The 23914-nt window shown below is 36.4% G+C and overlaps 1 protein-coding gene across 1 annotated transcript in view; it reads right to left on the reverse strand.

Annotated features, from left to right (window-relative positions):
* Nucleotides 1–1026: 1026 nt before the first annotated feature.
* The window catches only part of CENPE (centromere protein E), a 39342-nt gene continuing 16454 nt past the window's right edge, over nucleotides 1027–23914 (reverse strand). Inside the window, exons 21-44 of the mRNA XM_026078407.1 lie at nucleotides 23479–23656; nucleotides 22884–23038; nucleotides 21997–22311; nucleotides 20823–21134; nucleotides 20484–20642; nucleotides 19346–19558; nucleotides 18365–18637; nucleotides 18097–18255; nucleotides 16972–17193; nucleotides 15674–15832; nucleotides 15283–15504; nucleotides 14050–14187; nucleotides 13087–13287; nucleotides 12855–13001; nucleotides 10758–10970; nucleotides 9346–9555; nucleotides 8541–8750; nucleotides 6827–7048; nucleotides 5908–6111; nucleotides 5175–5287; nucleotides 4568–4665; nucleotides 3671–3833; nucleotides 2896–3158; nucleotides 1027–1961 (exon numbers count right to left, since the gene is read on the reverse strand). Of these exons, the coding sequence (XP_025934192.1) occupies nucleotides 1864–1961; nucleotides 2896–3158; nucleotides 3671–3833; nucleotides 4568–4665; nucleotides 5175–5287; nucleotides 5908–6111; nucleotides 6827–7048; nucleotides 8541–8750; nucleotides 9346–9555; nucleotides 10758–10970; nucleotides 12855–13001; nucleotides 13087–13287; nucleotides 14050–14187; nucleotides 15283–15504; nucleotides 15674–15832; nucleotides 16972–17193; nucleotides 18097–18255; nucleotides 18365–18637; nucleotides 19346–19558; nucleotides 20484–20642; nucleotides 20823–21134; nucleotides 21997–22311; nucleotides 22884–23038; nucleotides 23479–23656 (4647 nt within the window). The 3' untranslated portion in view covers nucleotides 1027–1863. The remainder of the gene's footprint in view (nucleotides 1962–2895; nucleotides 3159–3670; nucleotides 3834–4567; nucleotides 4666–5174; nucleotides 5288–5907; nucleotides 6112–6826; nucleotides 7049–8540; nucleotides 8751–9345; nucleotides 9556–10757; nucleotides 10971–12854; nucleotides 13002–13086; nucleotides 13288–14049; nucleotides 14188–15282; nucleotides 15505–15673; nucleotides 15833–16971; nucleotides 17194–18096; nucleotides 18256–18364; nucleotides 18638–19345; nucleotides 19559–20483; nucleotides 20643–20822; nucleotides 21135–21996; nucleotides 22312–22883; nucleotides 23039–23478; nucleotides 23657–23914) is intronic.

Consider the following 23914-nt stretch of genomic DNA (forward strand, 5'->3'; position numbering starts at 1 on the left):
AAGGCAGCTCTATACCTCATTTTCCTTCTGGAGGGAAAAAGTCAGTTTTAATTTTAGTCATTTATTATAATATTAGAGTGAAGGGAATGAAAAGAGAAGCTAGTAGCCAAAGGAAATTCTAAGCAATGCTTTGTGTTTATCACTCTGCCAGGGAAATAATTTCTCCAGCATATCTACGGCTGTGGTGTGAAACAACATACCGTAATGCCAGACTCCATAATGGGATCCAGAACTTGTGTATTTTTGGCTAGCAATTTCTTTAAAAGCTTTCCAAAACACCCTCCAAAGGTTTAGAGCTACAAACACCTGCAACTTCTTTGCAGTCCTGGCAATCAGCAGTTACCAGCAGTTCAAGGTAAATAGACAGCTGGGTCTTTGGTAAAGATCTGTCAGCTAAGTAATTCTTGTGCAACTGTTCCAAGAAAGCAGCAGCTTAAAAAACCCTGAGCTATTTCAGTAAATATTTAATTGCTGCATGCTCAGGAACACATCAGTATTATTATTTGCTCACAATTATGGCTAGCCCATAATGGAATACTTAAGGAGAGATCTAGCACCACTTAGATCTTTATTTCCATTATTATTTATTTCCATATTTTTATTTAAGTATGCATGCTTTTGATGCAAGCGTTTTTGTTAGCCGTGACTATGTCATCTCACAATGATTCCATTCTTCAAGGAGTGAAGCTCAGGTTTTGAGCACAAAATTCCTATTTAGCTGGGAGGTGGGAATTTAGTCTTTCAAACTTGAAACATTTCCTGACAGAGGAAAGATTGTGTCAGGGAAAAAAAAAATATATATATATATACGCACACACACATTAATCAAACAATACATACTGCTGCAGAAAGTGATTATTGTAGAGAAGCTATAGAGGAGATGGACAAGAAACATAATTATGATGGAAGTGATGAAATTAAGATTCTTAATCATCCTGTCTCCACAAAATTGAAGTAACACAAAAATATTTTTAAATACTTAACATGTTCAAGTTTATTATCAAACAAACCTTCTTACACAGAAAATACAAAGAGAAATAGGCCTCACAATGCAGATAAATAGGACGGTAAAATATAAAGAGTCTTTCTTGCAGCTCAAGTTGTCCACAGTGTTTCTGCTCCTCTAGTGAACAGAAAAACCTGCCAACAGTTAGCTCCATGAGTTGTTAAAAAAATTCAGATGTCCAACTCTGCACAGGAACTGGAAGTATATTTAAAGATGCAGTTATTTTTGGCATCATAAGTGACAGAGCTGCTGAAGTATTGTAAAGGATTTTAAACGTGAAACCTTGATTGTGTGCCCTATAAACAGAAAACTAATAATTTCAGTTACAGTGTCCAGATACAAGGGTTAAAATTGTGGTGAAAACACCACTCCCATGGGCTTATGAAAACATGATACAAAAACAGATCCCGAGGAACAAAAACTAATGAGAACAGTTCTTTCCACTTCAATATCATCCAGATACAAAAATCAGCCTGGAGAAGGGCTGTTTTACGAATGACAGAATGAAAAGTTTAAGATTGAGAAGTTTCACAGTAGATTATTTTTGATCCATCCCTGTTCCATCTTCTTTTCAGTACATAGGCTTTGCTATCTTTGCCATTCAAAAAAAAAAAAAGAAAAAAGACCAAGGTAAAACTGCAGCATTGGCAGGTTGCAGGCAGCATTCCTGCTTTTCCATGTATGTGCTATTTCAGCTTTTCCAACCACAGGAAGCAGCAGCTCCAATAAGCAAGGGATTTATATGCTACCAGAGCTCTTTCTACAATTTGTAGAAGAGGATGATGGCTTTTCACCTGAAGCAATTATCTTCTGTGTATGCAGACTCTGGCTGTAGAGACAGCTTACAGACAACACCTTTATTGGGTGGTACAATCGGGGGCTTTATCTCTTTCTGAAGTTCCAAACCAATGCTTAAGGTGTTCCTCTGTAGGCTCTATTCCTGCAGGTCGTGTATCTATGTAGAAAACAAGAACATTAAAGTAACACAAACTTTCCCAGTTGTACAAGCAGTAAGAATACAGCAATTTAATCCTGACTAGTGTTTTAGATGTCACCTATCAAAGCTTGCCTCTGATCTCAAAGATGGGAACATGACATTCTGAAGAAGCCTGTACTATTAGCTGGTTGGCCACCACAAGAGATAGCAACAAGTTGAATCATATTCTTTCTGGCAGTCTGTCATTAATACCTCAAACTGATAAAGTCTTCAGCATAGCTGCTGGAGTCTAAGTCTTTAAAACAAAGCGTAACAATGAAGGCAGTAGTTTTAATATGCTAGTACAGACCACTAGAAGACTTCCCCAGAAGTCACTAGGGCAGAAATAAATCATGAGTAAGGCTGAGGGAGAGGAAAATACCAAAACTACTGTTATTGCAGCTGGAGGAAGGCAGACTGGCAGATTCAATGTCAAAGACCAAAATCTACCATCTTGATAAAGAAGTTTAGAAATCAGTTAACTAGCAGTTAACACTGCATAAATGACAGAGTGGTCCATGAGACTCAATTTTGCCAGGAGTCTGTGCTTAACATAAAGCTAAGCAACAAAACATTCCAGATTATCTATCCAGTAATAGGATATCCTACTTATTCACCTGTTACAGCAATTATCAACACTTCCACTGCAGCAAAAGGGGAAAAAAATGTCTTGGACATTCAGACCCTGAAGATCAATGCAGGTATTCAGGATCTGTAGTGCATGCATAACCTTCACGGCTTCAGCTGGTCAACCCTTCAACAATCAAATGACTAGGCATTCAAAAAAATTGTGTTACTGTGCAAATTTCAGGTTTGAATAGAGAAAGTACAGGTCACTTGCTCTTGTTCACAGACCACCCTTTATGTTTTGTCTCTACTAATCTTAATAAGAGGACAATACTGCGTTATGTACCTGTTAGTGTACCTAAGTTGGAATTATCAAAGAAATTCGTTGGACAAGTCAGTGGCAGAGGCTTTGATGTGTCCTGAGTCACAGTTTCCTGAGAAATAGGTTTCTCAGAGGGAGAAGGCATTTGCTCTTTAAGAGAGTATGGAACTGTTTTCCTTGGAGACCTTGGTATTGTCTCCCGAGTAGTTTCTCTTGAAGATCGTTCTTTCAGTTTTAGTGCTCTTTCTTTCCATTTTCTAAGTTCCTCTTTCAGTTGAAGCTCATTACTGAACAGGAAAAAAGGAAGAACACATAACGAAGAGAAAAATCTAAACTAATTTCTTTAGGTAAAGAAAAAAATCCAGACAGGACAGATCCTGTACCTTCAGATGACCTACTGCATGCATAGCAATGCAAGCCTCCTAGTATAGCAATATCAGTGTTATCTAGAAGGCATAAGGGTGTTTTTTTGTTTTTTTTTTTCTTTTTAATGGTTAAGTATCCATGCCACAATTTTTTCATATAACTTTTAAACAAAGTACTTTTTCTGGCTTTTGATAAACCCATTTTTAAAAAAGCTGTTACAAAAGAAAGCAGTTTAAAGCTCAAGGCTAGATTGATAAATATAAGCAATAATTCACTAACTTTAAAGATTTAGATTTGCTAGATTCTTTTAGGTCTTACATTTAGATTTAATTTAGTTACTCTTCTATAGATTTCCCCAAAAGAAACAGTTACAGCATGCATAGTTAAATAGCAACAAAATATTTGACATGTTGCTGATCAGCTTTATACTTACCTTAGCAGAAGATCATTTTGTTTCTTCAACTGCAAGTTTTCTTTCTGTAGTTTAGCTTGTTCAGATTTTAAAACAAGCATTTGTGTGCTCTGCACAATCCCACTGCCACCACCACAAGTAAGGGGTATTTGTGATTGCTGAGGAGCTTCTTTTTCTGACACCACTAGAGAATAGTTTATACAAATGTGTTATGTGGACAGTACTTAAAAATCAAATCAATATATTTTAAGCCATGACTATAAAAGATTCCTTCCTATCGTCTTGTAAAACTTGACTAGATTACAAGTGCCATTACAACAGCTATTATATACTATTATATACAATATATTATATACTATACCACTAATATATATTATACACTATTATACACCTGCACACTAGTATTTGCACTGCCAGGGAGATATTAAGCAGCTTAAAAGACTCTCCATCGGGTCATTTAGAGTCAAAATAGTTGCAGCTTCAATTATGTCATGATTAGGGGTAGAACTAGCTATTTATTTGTGAAATCAATCAAGGAAGAAATGGCAACACAAGCCACAGAACTCATCAGGGCTCTTAGACAAAACTGCATAAGCAAAATCTGAAGTTGCAAAAAAAAGAAGGATCTTGTAATTTCTTATCACGCTGCACCTGCAAACTCAGCTAGAGAAATTAAAAACCAACAAACAACATACAGAACCAAAAAACCCCCAACAAAACACCCTCAAACTGCAGTGATTCTAATACAGTGTAAAAGCAGCTATCCCATTTTATCTTACGTCTCTTCTTCCAAAGCATTCAATCCTCCTCATACCAGTTTGGGATAAAAAGCCTACATCTTGATCTGGATTTCAATTATGTAACCTTAAAATCGAATGTGTAACATGAAAGAGTCCCTTATATTTATCTTGAATTTACCTGTAACATCTTGCTCTTGCTGTGCTCTTCTAAGTTCTTCTTTTAGTTTTCTCAACTGTTCTTCTTGGTGTTCCGCAAGAGCTTTATAATTAGCAAGTCTATATTGGGGAAAGGGGAGAAAAGAAACCACTATTTTGTACAGCTTAATAGTTATTAAAGTTGCCAGAGAGCTAGTTCGATTTCCAAATGAGCTGTTAAATAGGAACAAATCCAAGTTATACAGGTAAAAGGAGATAAACACCTCATCTGGTTGTCAGTTAGATTTTAGGTGAAGCGCAGAAAAACAAAACTGGACTAGAATTATTCTCTGTGTAGTTCACCAGAGGGGAAGGATGCAGAATGCTTATTAACTGCTTTCTCCTCACTTCTAGTCAGAACAGTTATTTGGTTTATGGCTGAACATGTGTTGGTTGAAATTTATTTGTGGATGTGTTGGGAAGGAGTTGGGCAATCAACCTGACTCAGATGTATACAGTTTTTAATCTTTCTTTGGAATTCAGCTAGAATTAAAACCAAGGATATCTAAAAATGAACATAGCTTCTGATTTTTTCCACAACATAAGAGAACTAAGCAGTTCAAGTTTTACCTTGTTAAAGTTTAACTTACTTCTTGTCAAAAGAGTTGGATTGTTTCATTCTTTCCATATCATATTTTACCAGCTGCATTTTGAGATGATCAATTTCTTCTTTGTACAACTCAGCACCTTTATCTAATTTTGCCTAAATAGAAAAGAAGAGATCTAGTATGAAGAAAGGATTGTTACTTATTAGTAATGAATTTGGGGGCTGCTTGGTTTGTACCATTATTATGGCCTACCAGATTTTGCTGTACAAGATTAGAAGCAGAAAGTTATTTTGAGTAAGAGCCCACCTGCATTACCAGGTAGCACCATAATATTAGTTGGCAATGCAATGACACTGACATCCAGACTCTGGTGTTTTGAGTGCAACCATATTTTTGCAGTTTTTGTTGACTTGCTTGCACATATAAGTCTGGGAATTTTGAACTAATATGCAAATAGATTATGTAGAAAAACAATCCATGCTTTAGTTTCAAAATTTAAAATATTTGCTGCTTAGTGTTTTAGAAATGCATCATTTTGTACAAGCGATAGCTTTAACTTCTAATGTGGTAACACAGGCTCCAAATTTTGTCTGAGAGCTGCATTGGTCAGCTGTGAAAATCTGTACTAGAGTAATGCACTCACCTCTAAAAGCACTCTACAGCACAGTAAATTAACTCTCAAGTGCTACATTTCTTCTACAGCCTTTTTCTTCAGGCATGCTCCCTCCCAGACACATCAGTGGAGAATATGAGGAGTAAAGTATTTTGCTCATACCTGGAGACTCTGGTTCTCTGTTAAGGTTCTTCTGAGGCACTTCTCAGTCTCGTTTAGTTTGGCCTGAAGTTGAGTGAGCTCACTTGCAGCTGTTTTCATTCTTATCTGTTCTTGTAACTTGTTTATCCTGTCATCCTTCTCTTGGACATTTTTTCCTACTTCATTTATTACATTTTCCAGCTTTTGGATTTTTAATTCCATAGCCTTTTGAGGAATATCAGCCAGTTATGAGAAGTTATGTCAAGAGTTATATCAGTGTAACAGCATATGGTTATCTTTTAATTTTAAAAACCAACACTTGCCATACACAGTCTAGTGCTGTCCACCTGACTTTGACATCTAGTACTCTGGAACACTGAATGTCATTTATTTTTAAACAAACTGCTTTGAGCAAGGGTAACTGTGATATTTAAGAAAGTGGTACAGGGAAAAGTTTCTGGTATCTAGTTGCCAGCTTGAGTTCTAATCTAGTTATTTCTAATCCCCCCACCCCCTCTTAAAAGGGATGTCCGATTCCTAGAATTGGGGAGCAGAAAAGGGGGAGAAAAAACCCTACTCCAGTTCCCAGTCCGACATAGTAAGTACCATATACCTAAAGGAAACATCACCACTATCACAATATTATATTAGAATTAATACTTCAGAAACAACTGGGAGCATTTCATGGGGGTTTCTAGACTGACATCTATCTGTATATAGAACACAGTCAATTTAAGTAACTCATGTTATAGGCAATAGAGCTTGAAATTCTACTTTGAGTATAAGAAGCAGCTACAAGAACTCAAGTGTGCTCTGGGCCAGTGTTGAGGCACAGATTTACAGTTACCATCAAATCCCAATTTATTTTCTTCTCAGTTTGAAGTACCCTTACTTGGAAGTCAAGCATCAGAACAGTTTTCTTTAGAAACAAGTTTTGTACCTTTATATCTTGTTCTGCAGCCTTCAGTTTGTTATGAAGTCTATAGTTTTCTTCTTCTAAAACAAGACTGGCAGAGGCACCAGGTGCCAGTTGTTCTTTAATATTGTTCAGCTCCTGAAGCAACTCTTCAGTTTTCTCTTTTCTTAGTTTCCATTCAACATCAGCTCTTTTACAATAATCAGCAGTTTTGGCATCCAGTTCTGAAGAAAGCTGAAGGAGTACCTGAAATTAAGTAACATCACATAACTAACTTTGAAATCATTTTTGAACCAGCTAGAAATAAGATAAGTAAAGAAATGAAGCAACTTGGCTTGCGTTAGTGTCACGTTCTTGTTTCAGCATCACAACTGAAAGTGCTTATTACCAGAAATAGAATCACTGGAATGAAATGAAAGCTAGGTTTTATTTCTAAAGGGGGGGTGGGGGTGGGGCAGGAAATACAAACTTGCCAATCTTTCTGCATTAACTCAAATTCTAACATTACAGAAATAAAGGAACTATAGCGGAGAGACTTTTGAATGCAAGTAGCATAGAAAGAACAATAGCTTGACGAAGTTTTTACTAGAGTATATTAATTGACTACAATAAGCGAAAGTATTTGAGAAACAACATTGGACTATTCTAGTGACCCCTATGCCTTGCATGTCAGATAAAGAAAAAACTCCACAAAACTCCACACTTGTCAGCAAATGGCAGAATTATACTGGATTTTTTTTTTTCCTTTATTTAAAGGCTTTGAACTATAAAATACATGCATCAAGGAATTCTTTTGAAAAGCCTGCCAACTTTGGGGAACCCCCAAAGTCAAAGCTGGCTATTACTCTTATACAAGCAGCACAGCTTTTTTTGAAATGGGCTGAACTTAGTGGGATAGCACCGAATCAGAACATGGAAGGAAGGAGATGAGCTCTTCATACTTCAGGCCAATGCAAGTACAAGAACTAACACTGAACAGACCAGGACCAAGTTTATGCTGGGAATTAGGAAGACTGTTCCCAACAACTAACCAGTAGGTACTGGATTCCCTCCCATAATATGTTCTTAAGCAGGGTTTAAGTTTAAAGGCATATGAAATTATACAAAGTTATCATAATGTACTTTCTAACCAAATAGAACAACTTCCTAGTCTTTTTTCCCCAGAGAAAATAAAGTGAGGGGCAGCAGGGTAAGAGGAGGGAAAAAAAAGAGGGTAATGAAGGCAGAACCACCTCTAGAATAACTTATCTTTTGAAAGTAGAAGAGGGGCAAGAATATTGACTACAATTAAGTTTTATAGAAACTATTTTAGCCATTTCTGAAGTTGACTGGGAGAATAGACAGCCTTGTGGGCAAAAAATCTTAAGAAAAAGAAGTGATTGCATCAGGCTGCAAAGTTCTATAAGCAAAGCTATGTAACAATTTCCAACACAGTTTCCAGGATTCATTCTATTAAGAAAAAGACAAAGCCATCAGTTGTTTCCCAGAAAGGTTTTTAAAAGCAAATTTCCAAGTTGGGATGCATGGAGGAGAAAGGGGAAAAAAAGCCTTTAAAACTTTCTAAATATCTCTACCTTTTACAATTAAGTACAAAGATATTAAGTGCTGATAATACTTGAAGAGTAAACTTAAAGATCCTTTGAGGTTTTTTAATGTTTGTTTTTTAACCAGATAGTGGAGATTTTTAGATGGCTTACACAAACTACATTTCTGATGAAGGAAATGATGAACTTTTTACCTTTACTTTAGGAGTCCAGAAATTAATAACTTGTAAAAGCCTTTCATTGTCTTTCTTTAACCCATCTTTAAGTTCTTCTGCATCACAGTGAGTTCCTGAACAAGCCTCCCAAAATTGCATCGTTTCTTTTCTAGTGCTTTCTTCATGCTGTAACTCTGCCTCTATGCTGAGAAGTTCGCTTTCCATTTCTGATACATCTTTGAGAATATTCTTTATAAAAAAATAAAAAAGCAGTTTGAAAATGAAGCAAGAAAGGGCCAGGTTTAAACATTGCTTTGGTAAATAAAAGACCCACTGAAACATACATTTTGGCCTCTTAACTATTAAGATTTACAGGAAGACTTTTAGCTTCTAGTTACTCCATGTTTGCTAGGTTACAAGAAAGTTCACTGTATTTGAATTACATCCTGTTGGGAAAATGAAAAGACAATCTATACTGGCAGCAGAGATGGGTGGGTGTGGGTTTGTGCTGGGGGCGCAGACAGGGAGAAAGCATGTTAGTAAAAGATTACCTCATGTTTTAAAATACTACCTCATTTTAAAATGACTTTTACACAGCAAGTAAATATCACTCCCATTATTTTATAATAATTTCACTTTGGGTCACTTTATAAAAACATAGCCTTCACTTCTATTGAGTTAGTAGCACAAAAAGATATGAATTTGGTGCTTTCCCCCCCCCCCCAGGTGAGGTTTGCACAGATAAAAGCAATGCCCACTGGACTAGCACATTCACACTACCCCACGCCCCACAATATGCGGGTCTATAGATCTGCTTTTGTCTGGAATTTGTTACAAATGTTACCTCTGCATCCAAGCGCAAATTCTGTGGCAATTCATTGATGTTCAAATCTTGAGAAGATATTTCTCTCTGGTTCAAACAAGCCTTCTTGAGACACTGAATTTGAGTTTGTAGCTGATCTTGTTTTCTCTTCTCCTGAAGCAATTCCATTTCATACTTGTTAACAGTAGTATGATAATCTCCCTTCTTCCAGCAAACACGACTGAAAAGAAACTGTTACAAGAGCACAGGGATGTATCAGTGAGCATGCTTCAAAATAGTACCTTGTACTCAGCTAAAACTCCAGATTCTGTAGTTCAGCAGTTTACTCACTCTCCCAGTCCACAGATTCCCAAGATGACTGAGGTGTGACTAAGAAAATTAAGTTCATATGTGACATTGATATACAGCACATAAGATATTCAGCTGGGTCAGCATTTCCAGAGTATGCAGTTTTTTTCTGTTGACTTCTAAAAAAGCCAAAAAGCCTAAAAGGCTCTATGCATGGAGAGCCTTCCATGCACCTAGACTTCAAAAGGCAAAATGAAGTATTCTTTGCTATTCTTATTCTATTCTGCAGTTGTGAAAGGTATAGATTATTTGCAAGAATATCACCACCATGCTGATTTAAAGCTTTATTCTGACTGAGCTCACTACTTCAATCCCAAACATTTCTGCCATAAAAGTTGAAAGGCATCTACAGATAAAAGATAACAAACTACAGCCTATCTGAAATGATGAGATCAGGTTTTTCGGAAAGCTTGTTAAACTTTTTAAGCCAATGGATATTTATGAAGATGACTGACTTATCCTCTCAAGACTATGCCCAGTATTTTTATTACCAAGAAAACAAGCTAACAAGCTAAACCCCACCTTTCATGGTAGATAAAGGAACAGGGGAAAAAAAAACAAAAAACAAACATTGCTTCTGCACAAGTTCACAGGAATTTTTTCTTAATTTCTCTTAGGGTTTTTTTTAATTATTATTTGAATCAGTTTCTCCACTGTACTGCACCTTAGGAAAGGTCTGCAAGGCCACACATGTATTGGACTACTAAATGGGTTCACAGAATAAACAAACATCTCTAAGGTCTTATGCCTCCCTTTTGTTCCCTGCAGTGATATGTGCACTCAGGGGTCCATAGTTTTATTTGGGGAGCACAGAAACAGAACTTACCTTCTCACTAACTAATGTCAATGAAATAATACTCTGCAAAGAAGCTCAGCTACGGTCAGAAATTAAGGTTGATTAAGAAATTCACTTTTCCAGGATTGTAAAGGGTTTACTATCAGCTCAAGTTTCCATGAGGCATGCATTCAGTAAAATCTATGCTAGAGCATAAAGAATCCTAGCCTTAATATTAAAGAGCTTATTAAGCAAAAGTATAAAACAAAGTAATATAAAGCTATCTACACATTTGGCATTAAGTTGGTACCTTCAGTTTGTTTAGTAAACTCTGTAGATGACCATTTATTTTCTCGTTTTCAGTTTGAAGCCTTTTGACTTGTTTAGTCTGCTCCGATGAAAGCTGAGCCARTATCACAGCTATCAGTGCTTTCTGACTATTCAGTTCATTCTTTAGATTAAGAGACATTGTAGAGAGACATTCATATCTCTTCCCCATGTTTGGAAATTTCTCAAGAAGCTCCTAAGTGCAAGGTAAACAAATTCAGTCAGTCATAATAAAGAAAAGAGAAATAAAGTGATTAGCTTTAAACAGAAACTTAAAACAAATCATCAGATTCCAGGACAACCCCCTAGAGCATGTATTGGTTTTACAACAGAAAAGATGCAAGACTAAGATTTCAGTTTTGACACACTGTAGAAATATGACAAAAACATTGAGCCAGACCAAAAGCAGAGGATTTCTTAGTTCTCCAGAAAAGCACATTTTACAAGCTCAAATTATTTTCATGATCTAGATTTTCTGGCCACATCAAGACCTATATGAAGAGAGACACCAAATTTGCTGCCCATCCAGAGTTTGCCTGCTGGACTGCTGTCATGACAGGCTCCCAGGTGACCTGCTCTGTCAGTCCTTCGGTGAAGGAAAAAGATCATGTCTCTTGGTTTTGGGCTTCATAGTGTATTCATCTGCCAGGCAGATTGTTCCTAGCACTCCGCCCCTTCTCTTCCTTTAACTAACATTTGTCAAAATCTTTTCTAGGAAAGCTCTCCTCACCTTCCATAAAGGCAGATGTGACCAGGCAGTGAGAAGGCTGAGAAATGGAACAGATGCCAAGGCACTCAGTAAACTGCACTTCAAGTATTGCTTATTTGAAGCTACATTAGACGTTCTGGAGCAAGAAAGTCAGTCGAAGTTTATTAGCCAGTACCGCCTCCATCTTTGGTTGTCAGTCAAAAACAAAAAACAGGATTTACTAATTCTCCCACACCCATGAAAACATTGGGGCTGACATAGTAACTGCCTGTCATCCAACAGGCACTAACACAAGATATCTAAGAAATGACACAAGAAACATTGCAGCAGATAAGATCAGCTTGCTTATTATGATAGTTTTTTTCTAGATTAGCTTGTGCCCTGGAGTGATAAATATCCTTTTTGAACATTAAAAGAAAAGGTAACATTCATATGGCAATCTGGTCTATTTTCAACATCCATATGAGCAGATAGTCTTTTGAATACTAATGTGATGATGACATCAGTAATATTTTGCAGAAGAAACTTCCACATATTAGTAATACTTATTATTTATTCCCATAAATATAGGATCCTTTTTATTGTGTGCATACACCAGCAATCACTTGGAAAGCTCCCAGCTATGACTCAGAAGGGAACGCTGCAACTGAGGGTCCTAAATGATGTTGTCTGCACCTCATTATTAGCTCCCTGCTGCTGACGTAGCATAACTGGTGTGAATGGAGAAGACAAAACTGCAGAACAGTTTCAGCTCTTTCTTTATAACTTTTGGTGTCAACTGAAGAAGCCATTAGGCTTTTCTAGCAGGTATTAAATGGTCCCTGATTCTGCTGCACATTTGTGCAGACTGCAGTACAATGGTGAGCTTCATGTTATTTCATACATATCCCAAAATCTTGGTTTATATTCTTGATAAGTTAGTGGTACTCACATCCGTAGTGGGATGTACTCAGGACAGCTAATTAACACTGAGGAATTACAGGACTTCTCTATTTTGAGAAGAGAAGGTGCTACTTAGTGAAGCCAAATTTATTGGGGGTGGAAGGGGGCGGGGGAGGGAGGAAGGGAAAGTATTTTTGTAATTTTGCAAAAAAAAAAAATGGTGAGGCACTTTTACATTACCAGTTATTTTCAGCTGGACAATAACGAAATCAAGTGAGATGTCTAAATGCAGAATCGCAATTCAAGTTCTCAGAACGGGATGCACCGTCACTGAACAGTAACACACCAATCTGCCCCATGGCTTGTAGCATCATAGCAAGATGTATGCAAGATGTACTAGCAATTTTACACATTATACACAGAAGCAAGGTTTATGCTCCACATAAGAGGTTTAACATCTACACTTACATAAGCAGAGAAGTAGTTTACCTTAATTTTCAAGGTTTTTTCCTTCAGGCTGTCATCATACCTCTGTTCTGCATTATCAAGTGTGTTCACTTGAACTGACAGGTCATTCAGGTTTTTCCATTTCAGTTGGTCCAGAGCACATTCCAGTTTTGCATTTGTTTCAATGCACTAAAATAAACGCATAAATATTTAGGTACCACTCAAAAAGATAAGAAGTCATTCATAAGTTAGGTATGCAACTTGCAACACCAACCATCTCAGAATTTTTTTGCAATTCTATCTTGAGCTGGTCCCGCTCAGACCTGACATCCTGGAGAAGTTTCTGTAGCTCATCTTTTTCTTGATTAATTGATGAGATCTGTTCTTGAAGTTGGAAAGCATGACTAGTTCTTTCAGCCAATAACTGGTCTTTTTCAGATGATACACTATTTAGTGTCTCAGTTAACTGGTGGATCTACAGTTAAAGAAAAAAAATTCAAGAAGAGTTTTAAAAAAGTTCTAATCACCTGTGAAAAGAAATTAAAAGAAAGGAACAGCATTACACCTGTAGAGCTCTGCTTCAGTCAGTTTTGGTCTTCACTAAAGCAAGAAAAAAGGAACAAAAGAGTAGTCATCCCATGTCCACATCAAAAGCAAAAAAAAAATTGAAGGTTCGCATAAGAGATGGACAATGTAATTTTCTTTCCATCTGCTCTAATGAATAGAACAATAATGCATCTGCTAACCTGAAGCAATCTGTAATTATATTGCTTGTTCTGGACACAAATAAAAAGCTTGGCAGGTCAAAAGCAAAGAGGTGAAAACTGCAAGTAAACTGAGTTGGGAATAGCTAAACACAGTATGTTCTGAACAACAGTTTGAAAGTGTCCAAAACATGAAAAATTCCAAACCCATTTAGGTTCATACTGTCTATAGCGTACCTTTTAAAGCACATATAAAGTTACTGTTTATTGAGCTTGCATCCATATGTCCACTCTAATAGACCGGATAACCCAGTTAGTTATCAGGCCAAGACAAATTAGTGATGCTTAGAAATAGTAACACCAGAGAAACTTGTACAAAAGCCTTTGTCCATGTTTCTGCTTGTTATAGCACCTATAAAAATGATGCTCTGAGATTTTAGTAGGACTCATCTTAAGCAAAAGTTTAGCACATTAGTGATAAAACATCAGAAAACAGAAATGCAGATTAGGAAGCCAAAAAATAAATATATTACCTTGTTTGTTAGGCTGTCCTCTAGGATTTCTGACCGCCTCTGAATCTTTAACAATTGTTCTTCCCTGTCTTCAGATTTGCTCTTCTCATTGTTGAAGAGTTCTTGTTGTCGCTTCAATTCCTTTTCAGTTTCAAGGATCTGGAGTAAAACACAGTGCAAAGGAAATAAAATTAAGTTCTGAGCTAGCATGTGAATTTATTTTGCACAAACTAGGCCACTCAATATATGTAGGAGTCAAAATACTTAGCACTAACAAGCTGCTTTAGTTCCAGAAACTGTATTAACATTTTGTCTTTGAGAAGGTTTTGCTTAGTGAAAGCAAAACCTGTCAACTAGAATATTCATAAATCCTTAGTATTTGTCAATGTAAATAATTACACAGTGTTCTACAAACACACTTGGACTTGTTTTCTGCAGTCCCTATTACATGGATGAGTAACAGGGCAGAGAAGTGATTTGAGTGTGGTTTCACAGTAAGTAATTTCTAGATGCTTGTCAATCTGAAACAATTTATCATTTGAATTGTTGTCAGAGTACTTTGAAAAAATGTCTTTGACAAAGGAATACCAGCCCTATAATAATTTAAATTAAACACTGAGTTTTAGGTGAAGCTGAAGTTTCACAGCAAGAAAACCAACACTCAAGAATAGGTGGATTGGACCATTCAGAAGATGCTGGTAGCAAGAGTAAGATTCTCCTCCTGTCATAGATTTTAAAATCAACTACAGATTGTTGAAACGATTACCAAATGCCTGAATAGGAGCTGCTGTTCAATAGACGCTACCAGACCATTTCAGTAAGCAGTCATTAAACTGAGCTACCTGTTAAGAGATGCCTTGTCCAGAAGGAAAATTAAAAATGCCTAGAGAGCTTGCCTGTTTCAGTTTCAGCCTTGGAGCTCAACTGCAAAACATGCCATTTCATCAAGTTCATAAGAAAATACCTGTTAAGTTTTTTGGTAATTAAACCTGTGTGCTCTCCTGTTCCTCATTTAAAAAACAAAAAACCCCCCAAAAAACCTAAATAAAGCATCCTCGGATAAGATTTATGAAAGACAATTTACGTACAGCTTTATATACAGTTCCACAAGACAATAAATAAAATATATTGATATTCTTCAAACAATTAGTGTTTTACACCCAGAAAGATACTATTAAAAACAGCTTCAAGAATTAAGCACCTTCCTCTACCTCTCATTCACAGCTATTATACTTTTATTACAGATTAAAGCACCTTCTCAACACTCTCATGTAGGTTGACCTCCAGTTCATCCTTCTCTGCCCGAATATCTTCCAGCATTTTCTGGAGCTGGTCTCTCTCCTGTGCTAACACATAACTCTGTTTCTCCAGCTCTTGAAATTTACTACTTTCACTCTCAGTCTTTTCTTTCATTTCATCCAGCAGCTGGTGTCTTTCCTTAGTTACCAAGTTTAGTTCTTGATTCAGCTTGTCCATCTATAGGACAAAAATGAACACAACTATTAGCAAGAATTCCTCTTCATTCAGAAGAAATCAGTTGCTAACTTGTATCACCATGACATCATCTATTTGAACAGTAGAAACAGTGCAAATTATCACGGGCTACCTAAGTTAGTTCTAAGAGTAGTTGTTTTACTGTACTTGCCTTTTCTTTCAGCTCATCTATTTCTTTAGTTAGTTTTTCTTCAGTGTTTTGCAGTTTTTCTTCTCTTTCTGCTAGCATGTTCTTCTGGAGATCAGTTTGCTCTTTCTGATGCTTTAGTTCTTCCTGCAGGTTTTCCATTTCTGTCAGAGTTCGCATGGACTGCGAAACAAGGTGATACATGGATGATTAATCAGTATGACTAAGTTTTGCTTATCAGGAGTTCAGTATTACGTTAAGCAAAGACATTTAAGCTTCTAGGAGAGAATTATCAGGATAATCAGTCTTTTACTTGAAAAAAATTCTCACTTGTCATTTCCCTGTACCAAGTTTAAGAACTCCAAAGGAGATTAGTCTTCAGAGGTTTTAGTCTTTACCTGTTAAAAAAGAAACCCACACAACAGCAAGCAAAACCACGGAGGGGGGGAAATAAAACTAGCCATGCATACTCACACTGAAGGCAAAAATTGCAGGAGGAGAGACATGAGAGGAACAGATAATGTGGATGGCTATATTTGCAAAAAACCCTACAAGATATCCTTACTCTTGTGGCAACTGTCATGAAGTACAAGAATAATTTAAATTAATTGTTTATAAGGGAGGTCCACATCTAAAATGAAAGATTAGCTTGATGATAAAGATTTGATAATCTTGGGTTTGCCAATCCTACTTTTTATATAATTGTTCTATACACACACTCATAAGAGACTAGTGGTTCCATCCAAGATTAACTAATTTTGCATGACAGCTTTTATTTCTTACAAGAATTTGCAGAGCTTCTTTTTAACTCTGGAAACAGCTTGATTTCTGTTAACTGCATATCAGGTCAAGTTTGTCTGAAATACTGGGTCAACATGAGCACACTTTTCACGCAAATATTTGGAATAATGAAGTTGTAACTTTGCCCTGAAAATAAAACATCACATAGCAGAAATGTGATAGTGTATCTGTCTCCTTTCTGGGTTAGCTTTCTCCTCATCAGCTCATTGTGGATTGAAGTGGTAGGAGACTTGAGCCTCTAGATATCAATAACCTTAAGTTATCTCTACCATTCAGTGCTAAAAGCAAAGTCACTGTAGATGGAAAAACGAACTTGGAGAGTGTTTGTCCAGTAGGTGGCAGACAACTGTCTAAACCCAGAGCAGCAGAGAGAGAACCAAAGATTCCAAGATCCTAAACCAGCTAAGAACAGGGGACAGGAAGATACTGAACAACAGAAGGCTTCATGGCTGAAACATGAGTATTTCAGAATAATATAAATGTTCGTGCTTTAAAAGCAGGTTAAGAGGTTTGATACATACTCTCTCTTTGCTTTCACGAAAGTTGGCCTCTAACTGATCTTTTTCTACTTTAAAGCTCTCTACCATTTGCTGAAGCTCATCTCTCTCTTGATTAAGTAAAGTGATTTCCCCAAGCTGCTGACAAATATGCTCATTCATTGTTTGTTCAATTTGCTCTTTTTCTGCCAGTAGCTTGTCATATTCAGAAGAGACACGAGTCAGGTTTTCAGTTATTTCTGTGAGCTGAAAGAACAAATAAGGATTGGCATTAATCTCATGAATCATCTATAGCATAGGTAGAAGTAATTTCATAATTATGGGGACAATGAAACATAATAAATTAGATTTTTACTGTTTTCTGCAAATTAAGTTTTGATTTGAGAAAGAGTTATTGGATATTTCACAAGCACTATCTATACCTATAGACTGTTATAGTTTCATCATTATATTAACAGAAAACATCTCCGTTCATTTACTGTCATAAGCCAAGAAGGATGTGACAAATCTGCTAAAGCTTAATCAAATTCCAATGCTTCTATCTTGTTGATATACCCATTCATTTACGTAAAAACCTACAGCTCATCATAAACCCATAGAAATGGGCAGACAGGCTTCATTCTAACAAGTATTAATGTTCTAAACGTCACAATAGTTTCACACATCTAAATAATAAAAAGTAGTCACAGACAAATTTATAACTTACAATAGTGCAATAAATTAAAGAATGAGCCAAGTTGTCTTTTAGTTGCTAGAATATTTTCAGAGTTACATAGCTGAAAGACAACACACTATTAGAATCATGTAAGATTTTAAGAGTTTAAGACTTGGAAAATATGTTGAGGCAGTGATGTCAAATAATATTTCAACTTCCAGCACTAAGGCATATTTAGTTATGAATAAGGCTTATAGCTTGTGATTGTGATTCAAATTGCAGTTTGACCATCTTTCCACTGCCTTTATATTTTTATGGCATTCTTCTGGGAAGCAGTCCAGGAAAAAAAGAAGGGAAAAGCTTTTAATTATTACATTTTTACTGAACCCTTTAAGTTGAAATCTGCCCAGGACATGCATTGCCAGTCTTGATGGAACTTCTGTTTTGCTTGAAAAAAGAAAATAAACAAAAAACAAACAAAAACCACATCCAACCTGCTGCTTCAGTTCATCAGTTGTTTTCCTCAATGCCTCTTGCACTATTAGGAGTTGACTTTCTTTCTCTGAAATACTTCCTTTTAGCTCCACAATAGTCTCTTGATGTTGCTTGAGAGAGTTATGAGCACATCTCAACTCCTCCTGCAGCTCTGAATTCTTTGGACACAAAACAGTTAAAGTACATTAAGTTTACATAACACTTAAATATTAGGAGAGAAGTTTTCTAAAGGATGTTGTCCTAAAGGAATCATGCTATTTTTCTTACCATGCCAATTGTCTCCTGTATGGTTTCCCTGAGCTGCTCTCTCTCATTTTGGAGATTCTCCAGTTGCATTTTGAGATTATCATCTCCTTCTGTTGCAGTGCTCATGTCCTGACAGTCATGCGGTTTTGGAATAAAATCTATTCCTCCCATCTTTTTAGATTCCCTTGGGGATTCACTAGTCTTCATTTCCTCCATTGCACGCAACTTCCGTTGCGCCTGGCTCAGCTCTTCTCTCAAGCCGAGTAATTCTTGATCAACAGTTTTTTCTTGAAGCTGGGGAATTTTAGACAAGAATAGTAACCAACACATTTAGGGAGACCTTTTAAATAGATTGACTGTGTAAGACAGACAGATGCCATGTTTTAAAGAGATTTGCATTTTTATTCAGAGTAACAAGATCCACCTGAATCCAATATATAACTAGAGCTTCTTGAACTACAAGACATAAAAACAAAATTCAAAGTGATCCTTTCTCAAACAAGTGACCAGAAATAGAACTCTATGGCCACAGTTTAAGGCGTGGGGGTGAGGCCTTGATATACAGTACATATACATACACACACCCCTAATCAGCATCTTCAGTTATGGGAAGTCTTGGCTGTGGAGTCCCCTAACATATGCTTTCAGTTAAAAAAATAAAATCAGTTATATGCCTTGAAAAGCAGTTCCCCCCACCCCAAACTTCCATTAACTATTGTGTTAAGAGAACTGTCTCTATGCAGATCAACTCAGAACACTGTTACCCTGTATGAAGGTAAAATTCCATCTACAGTAAAAGCGTGCACCATATCCTACTATTAGTTGTCCATATACAACTAACATAATGGTGGAATACCTTTCAGGTGAATAATTTAGTTATTTAACTGTCTTTAATCAGGTAGTAGGACCCTTTTTGCCAGTTAGTTTTGCAAATTGTTTTCATTCTTCAAGTGAAAGATTAAGTAAGTATCTTTTCCATTACAGCCTTAGTATAATAATTACCAAAGTGCCCTCCTCGTACTCCTCCTTTCTCATATGCAAGCTGTCCAGTTTATTCTGCAATGAATTGTTTTCTTGTGTAAGGAGAAAGATTTGTTCCTTTAGCACCTGAAGCTGATCACATTCCTCATGGTTTTTAGCATTTTCTGATTTTCCTTCAGCAAGCTGGTCTCTCTCTAATGTGATGTTTTTTATTTCTTCAGTCTTCTGTGATAACTACAAAGACAAAATATGCAAAAATAGYATTTTCATCAATTCAAATCCAAAATTAAAATGCAAAAGTTTCATTTGACTCACTTTTTTTTTTTTTTTTTTAATATCACCCCCCTCACTCCCAAATTAAGAGACTCCTAAACAGTCTTTGGTTTACCATCCATTTTCCTTTAATCTTTTAGCAGTCTCTTCTGCAATGCTGTCTAGATTTATATCTAGAAAAACATTCCAACTTGTTCTTCTCAAATTAAGAAACATATCTCTGGTTATTTTTATATATCCACTTCAAAACACAAATGCTGAACGTACCACACTGACTTACTGGCTCTGGCAGCTGATATACTTTAAGCAAAAATACCATCTCACATGCTATGGTTTCTCCTTTAAGAGGAGCTCCAGCCACTGAAGCAATTGTGTGACACACAACATTCTCAGCAATCCCTGCCAACTGTTGGACACAGGCACAAAGACACTGAATCAGCTTTCTGCTGTATGATGGGAATTCCGCTGCTATTCACAGCTGTGTGTGCTAGGCTTCTCACCAGGACTGAGAGTTAAAAGTCATTAGCAAACCTCACCTCTTCTTCTATTTGCTGTTCAATACCACCACTCAAATAGTCAGCCATGGAACACACTAGTTAAGCAGAGGTTCATTAGAGCATATGTGACAGCTTACAGCTCTACAGAGAGGGCCAAATCACCAACTGGTAAAGACTTGGGTCAGACAGTACTTCTGCCTTGTCCACTTTCTACCAAATATCTAGAAATTTCCTAAGGACAAGCTGAAGAGATGGCAAGGTGATCAGCTAGGTGTGAAACACGTTAATACTAAATCACTCCTATCTACATGTTTGCTGACTCCTTCAAAGAATTTCAAGGCATTGAAAAACAGGACTGTTTCAACTTTTAAAAAGTTATAACATCTTACCTGTATTTCAAGTTCATTAATAGTTTTCCCTAGTGCCTCTTCAATATTCAGAATCTGAGATTCTTTCTCAGAAATACTTTTCTCTAACTTCTTAATAATGTCCTGAGATTGCTTGAGAGCGCTCTGTGTATTTCTCAGTTCTTCATGTGCCAGAATGTTCTTTAGAGTAAGAAAGAATACAACACAGACACGAAAAAGCACAAGTTTCACCACATTAGTAAATAATCCTTGAATTTAAAAAACCTCCCCTCCCTATATCTTTCAGTATGATTTACAAGTGTTCTTATAATATTTCCCCTTAAAGTGTATGGTCCATTTTGATTAAGGTAGAAACCCTACCATTGAAACAGTCTCCTTTATATCTTCTCTGAGTTGGTCTGTCTCAGCTTGGAGAATCTCCTCTTTTTGCTTCAGGTAATCCCTCTCCTGGGTGAGGCTCTTTATTTCTTCCTGACATCCACTGAGCTGCTGAAGAACTGCCTGAATTTCCAAATTGTTAGCTTCCAATCTAGACTCTGTAATCTTCCCTTGCTCTTTCAATTGCTCCATTTCGTTTAACCTCTGCTGAGTCCAAATAAGATCTTCTCTTACTCCAAGAAGTTGCTTGTGTTCTGCTGTCTTTTCTTCCAATTCTTTCATTTTGCTGGAAAGCTTTAGTTTGAAAAGGGAAAACCCCAAAACACTTTCATTATAATAGTGGAAGACACATAATTACATACTGTTCTTGCAGAATGTTGTATTTGCTTAGAGAGAGTGAAAGGATGTTAGCTTTCAACAACACAACAGAAATTTTATCTCCCTCCTCCCCCCGCCTTTAAGTCTCCATTTATATTCTTGCCTACATCAATTAAGCATTTATTTGTGGAATCTTTTAGTGGTTTTTCTTTAGCAGCAAAAGCCTTACTAAAACATCCAACAGTGCACATGAAACAGCAGTTCAGTTTAGGAATCTATCAAATCTATAGCTGAAATATGATAGCCTTGTCACTGCCAAAAGGCTTGTCAAGTTTATGCATTTTAGTTCTCTTTTCTTCAAGTCCTTTTTTTACCCTCTCCTTTTTAATTGCCAGTTTATGCAGTGATTCTCCTTAGTTTGAAAGATCATCTGTTCTATCTTGTTTCTTTTAAAGCCCAGAGGAAAAAATTCTCAACAGTTAGACGCTAGTTCTCCCATGAGAAAGCTTTGTCTCTATGACTTCAGTGAGAGCAGAACAGCAGCGTATTTATTTGCGTACTAAAGAGAAGTTAAGAATTAAAGAATTAAGACTGGGTATAGAAAAGAACACATAACCTAGAGTAACGTATAAATTGGTTTGTCTTTGAAGACAGACTGTTAAACTGCACAATCCTGTGACTTTATACTTCTGGCACAGGTTAAGTAATAGCCACCAATAGAGGAATTCTGGTGACCAAGCTATTTATATCTTTAAGCTCATGTCTCCAAATGATCTTTCACTATGAATAAATTGACCTGTGTCTTATACATATGAAGGAGAAAGATGACGGAACTCACCTCTAATTTCACATCATCCAAAGCTGTTTTAGACTTCCGTGCTTCCTTACATAGAATTTCTATTTGGAGCTTCATTTGTTCATTGTCTTCTGATGCAGCTACATGTTTTTGCTCTAGTTCTTCATGGAGCTGTTTAAGTGCTACATATTCCTGATCAGATTTAACATACTTGAGTTGTGCACCTGCTAGATCTTCTTTTGATTTTTCAATTTCTTCAGTCATATGTTTGAATTTAACTTCCTTATCAGCTACTTCAGAAAGCAGCTTTTCTCTTTCCAATTTTAATAAGCATAGCTCCTCTGATTTTTCAAGAATCTGCCAATAGAAGAGCAATATTAACAGCATTTTCTAAGTCTATTACAATTAATCATAGCTGTATGATAATGTGTTCATGTGCAGACATAGGAGACAAAGTACAGGGAAATAACAAGTCCGTCAGAAGAGTACATTGCTCAATACATTGTAGACCCTCCAACACCACAAACACCAGAACAACCCTTCAAAAAAAAGGGTAGGAGACAAACCCCAAAGGATCCAAAACCTTCAAATCTCTTAGATGTTCAGAACTCTTTAGATATCTCTTTTTCATATGTTTGAGCCAAGACTGAACTGACACCACTAGATAAAACTCTTAACCTGATTAAATATTTAGACACATCTATAAAATCTGTATCATAATCAAAGCATTAAATTGTTAACATCTAACTTGTTAACAATAAGGTTTAGTTATTTATTGGGGGAAAAAAGCAGCCACTGAAAGACTGGAACTTCTTTTGCTAAGCATTTACAATCAATTTTCTATAAAGACTACTTGCCCTGGATAATTAAGGTTCACGCATCAGAAAGCGCACAGGAAAATACCACAATAAGTTTTTTTTTTTGTTTACCTCTTTTTGCTGCAACTCAACTGTATTTGGCAAAGATTGCAATTCTGACAACTCATTTACTTGTTTTTGTAGACGTGTGTTCTCTTCCAGTACTTTTTCTAGTTCTGTTTTTAAGTCACCTGCATTTTTTTCCAGCTCCACAAGAGAGAACAAATCTAGAGAATCAGCAAGTTTAGATTAATAAGAAACTGTGAGAGAGAAGGAAAGCAGATTTTAAATTAAGTAGATTATGTATATTAATACGACATTCAGAGTGTATTATAAGTCCAGAATAGTATATTTTATAGTGGCCAACAATTAAAAGCTGAAACTGCCAGTTTGAATTTGGTCATCACTTGTTTGGTTGAAATCCAGCTGATTTTAGTTTCTCTCTGACAACTTTACCATCTTGGTATGAAATAAGAAATATTACATAAATCGCAGTTTTCCAAGTACTTTAAGAAAGTGTTACAGAAGTTATATGCCAGCAGTACCAGAGATTCCAAGATTTTACTTTTAAAAGTCCTCCAAGTATTTGAGGAAACAAGAGTTGAAGTCTTCCCTCTCCCCCCACCCCAACAGAAAAGAAGCAGCATCAGCTCAAAGTGAACAGTACCTTTTGGAACTTTACCCTCCATCAGTGAAGTCAGCCTTGTGTTTTCTTGAAAGACAGACTGCAATTCTTTCTGCAAGTCAGCTTGCATTTTTCTGTAACTGGCTTTTCCTGCTTCTATTTGGCTTTGATAGAGTTGAACATCCCTTTGCATTTGCTTATAAGTATCTAGGAGTTCATTCTTCAGGAAAACAAAACATGAAATTCACATATTTCCATGAAATTCACATATTATTCACATATTATAACAAAATGTACCTTTCAGGTTAGGACTATAACTGGTTTTCCTGTTTTATCTTTATTCCTTCACATCTGAGTAAATAAACTCCATCCCACTATCTTTCCTGTTCTTTTGTTCCCTGATAAAACCAGACTTAGAACCTTCTGTCCTAAAAACCCCAAAGACTGTTCATTTATTTTTTCTCTGCAGGTAGACATA

The sequence above is a fragment of the Apteryx rowi genome, unplaced genomic scaffold, assembly GCF_003343035.1.
Source record: "Apteryx rowi isolate R43461 unplaced genomic scaffold, aptRow1 scaffold_48, whole genome shotgun sequence".
NCBI lineage: Eukaryota > Metazoa > Chordata > Aves > Apterygiformes > Apterygidae > Apteryx > Apteryx rowi.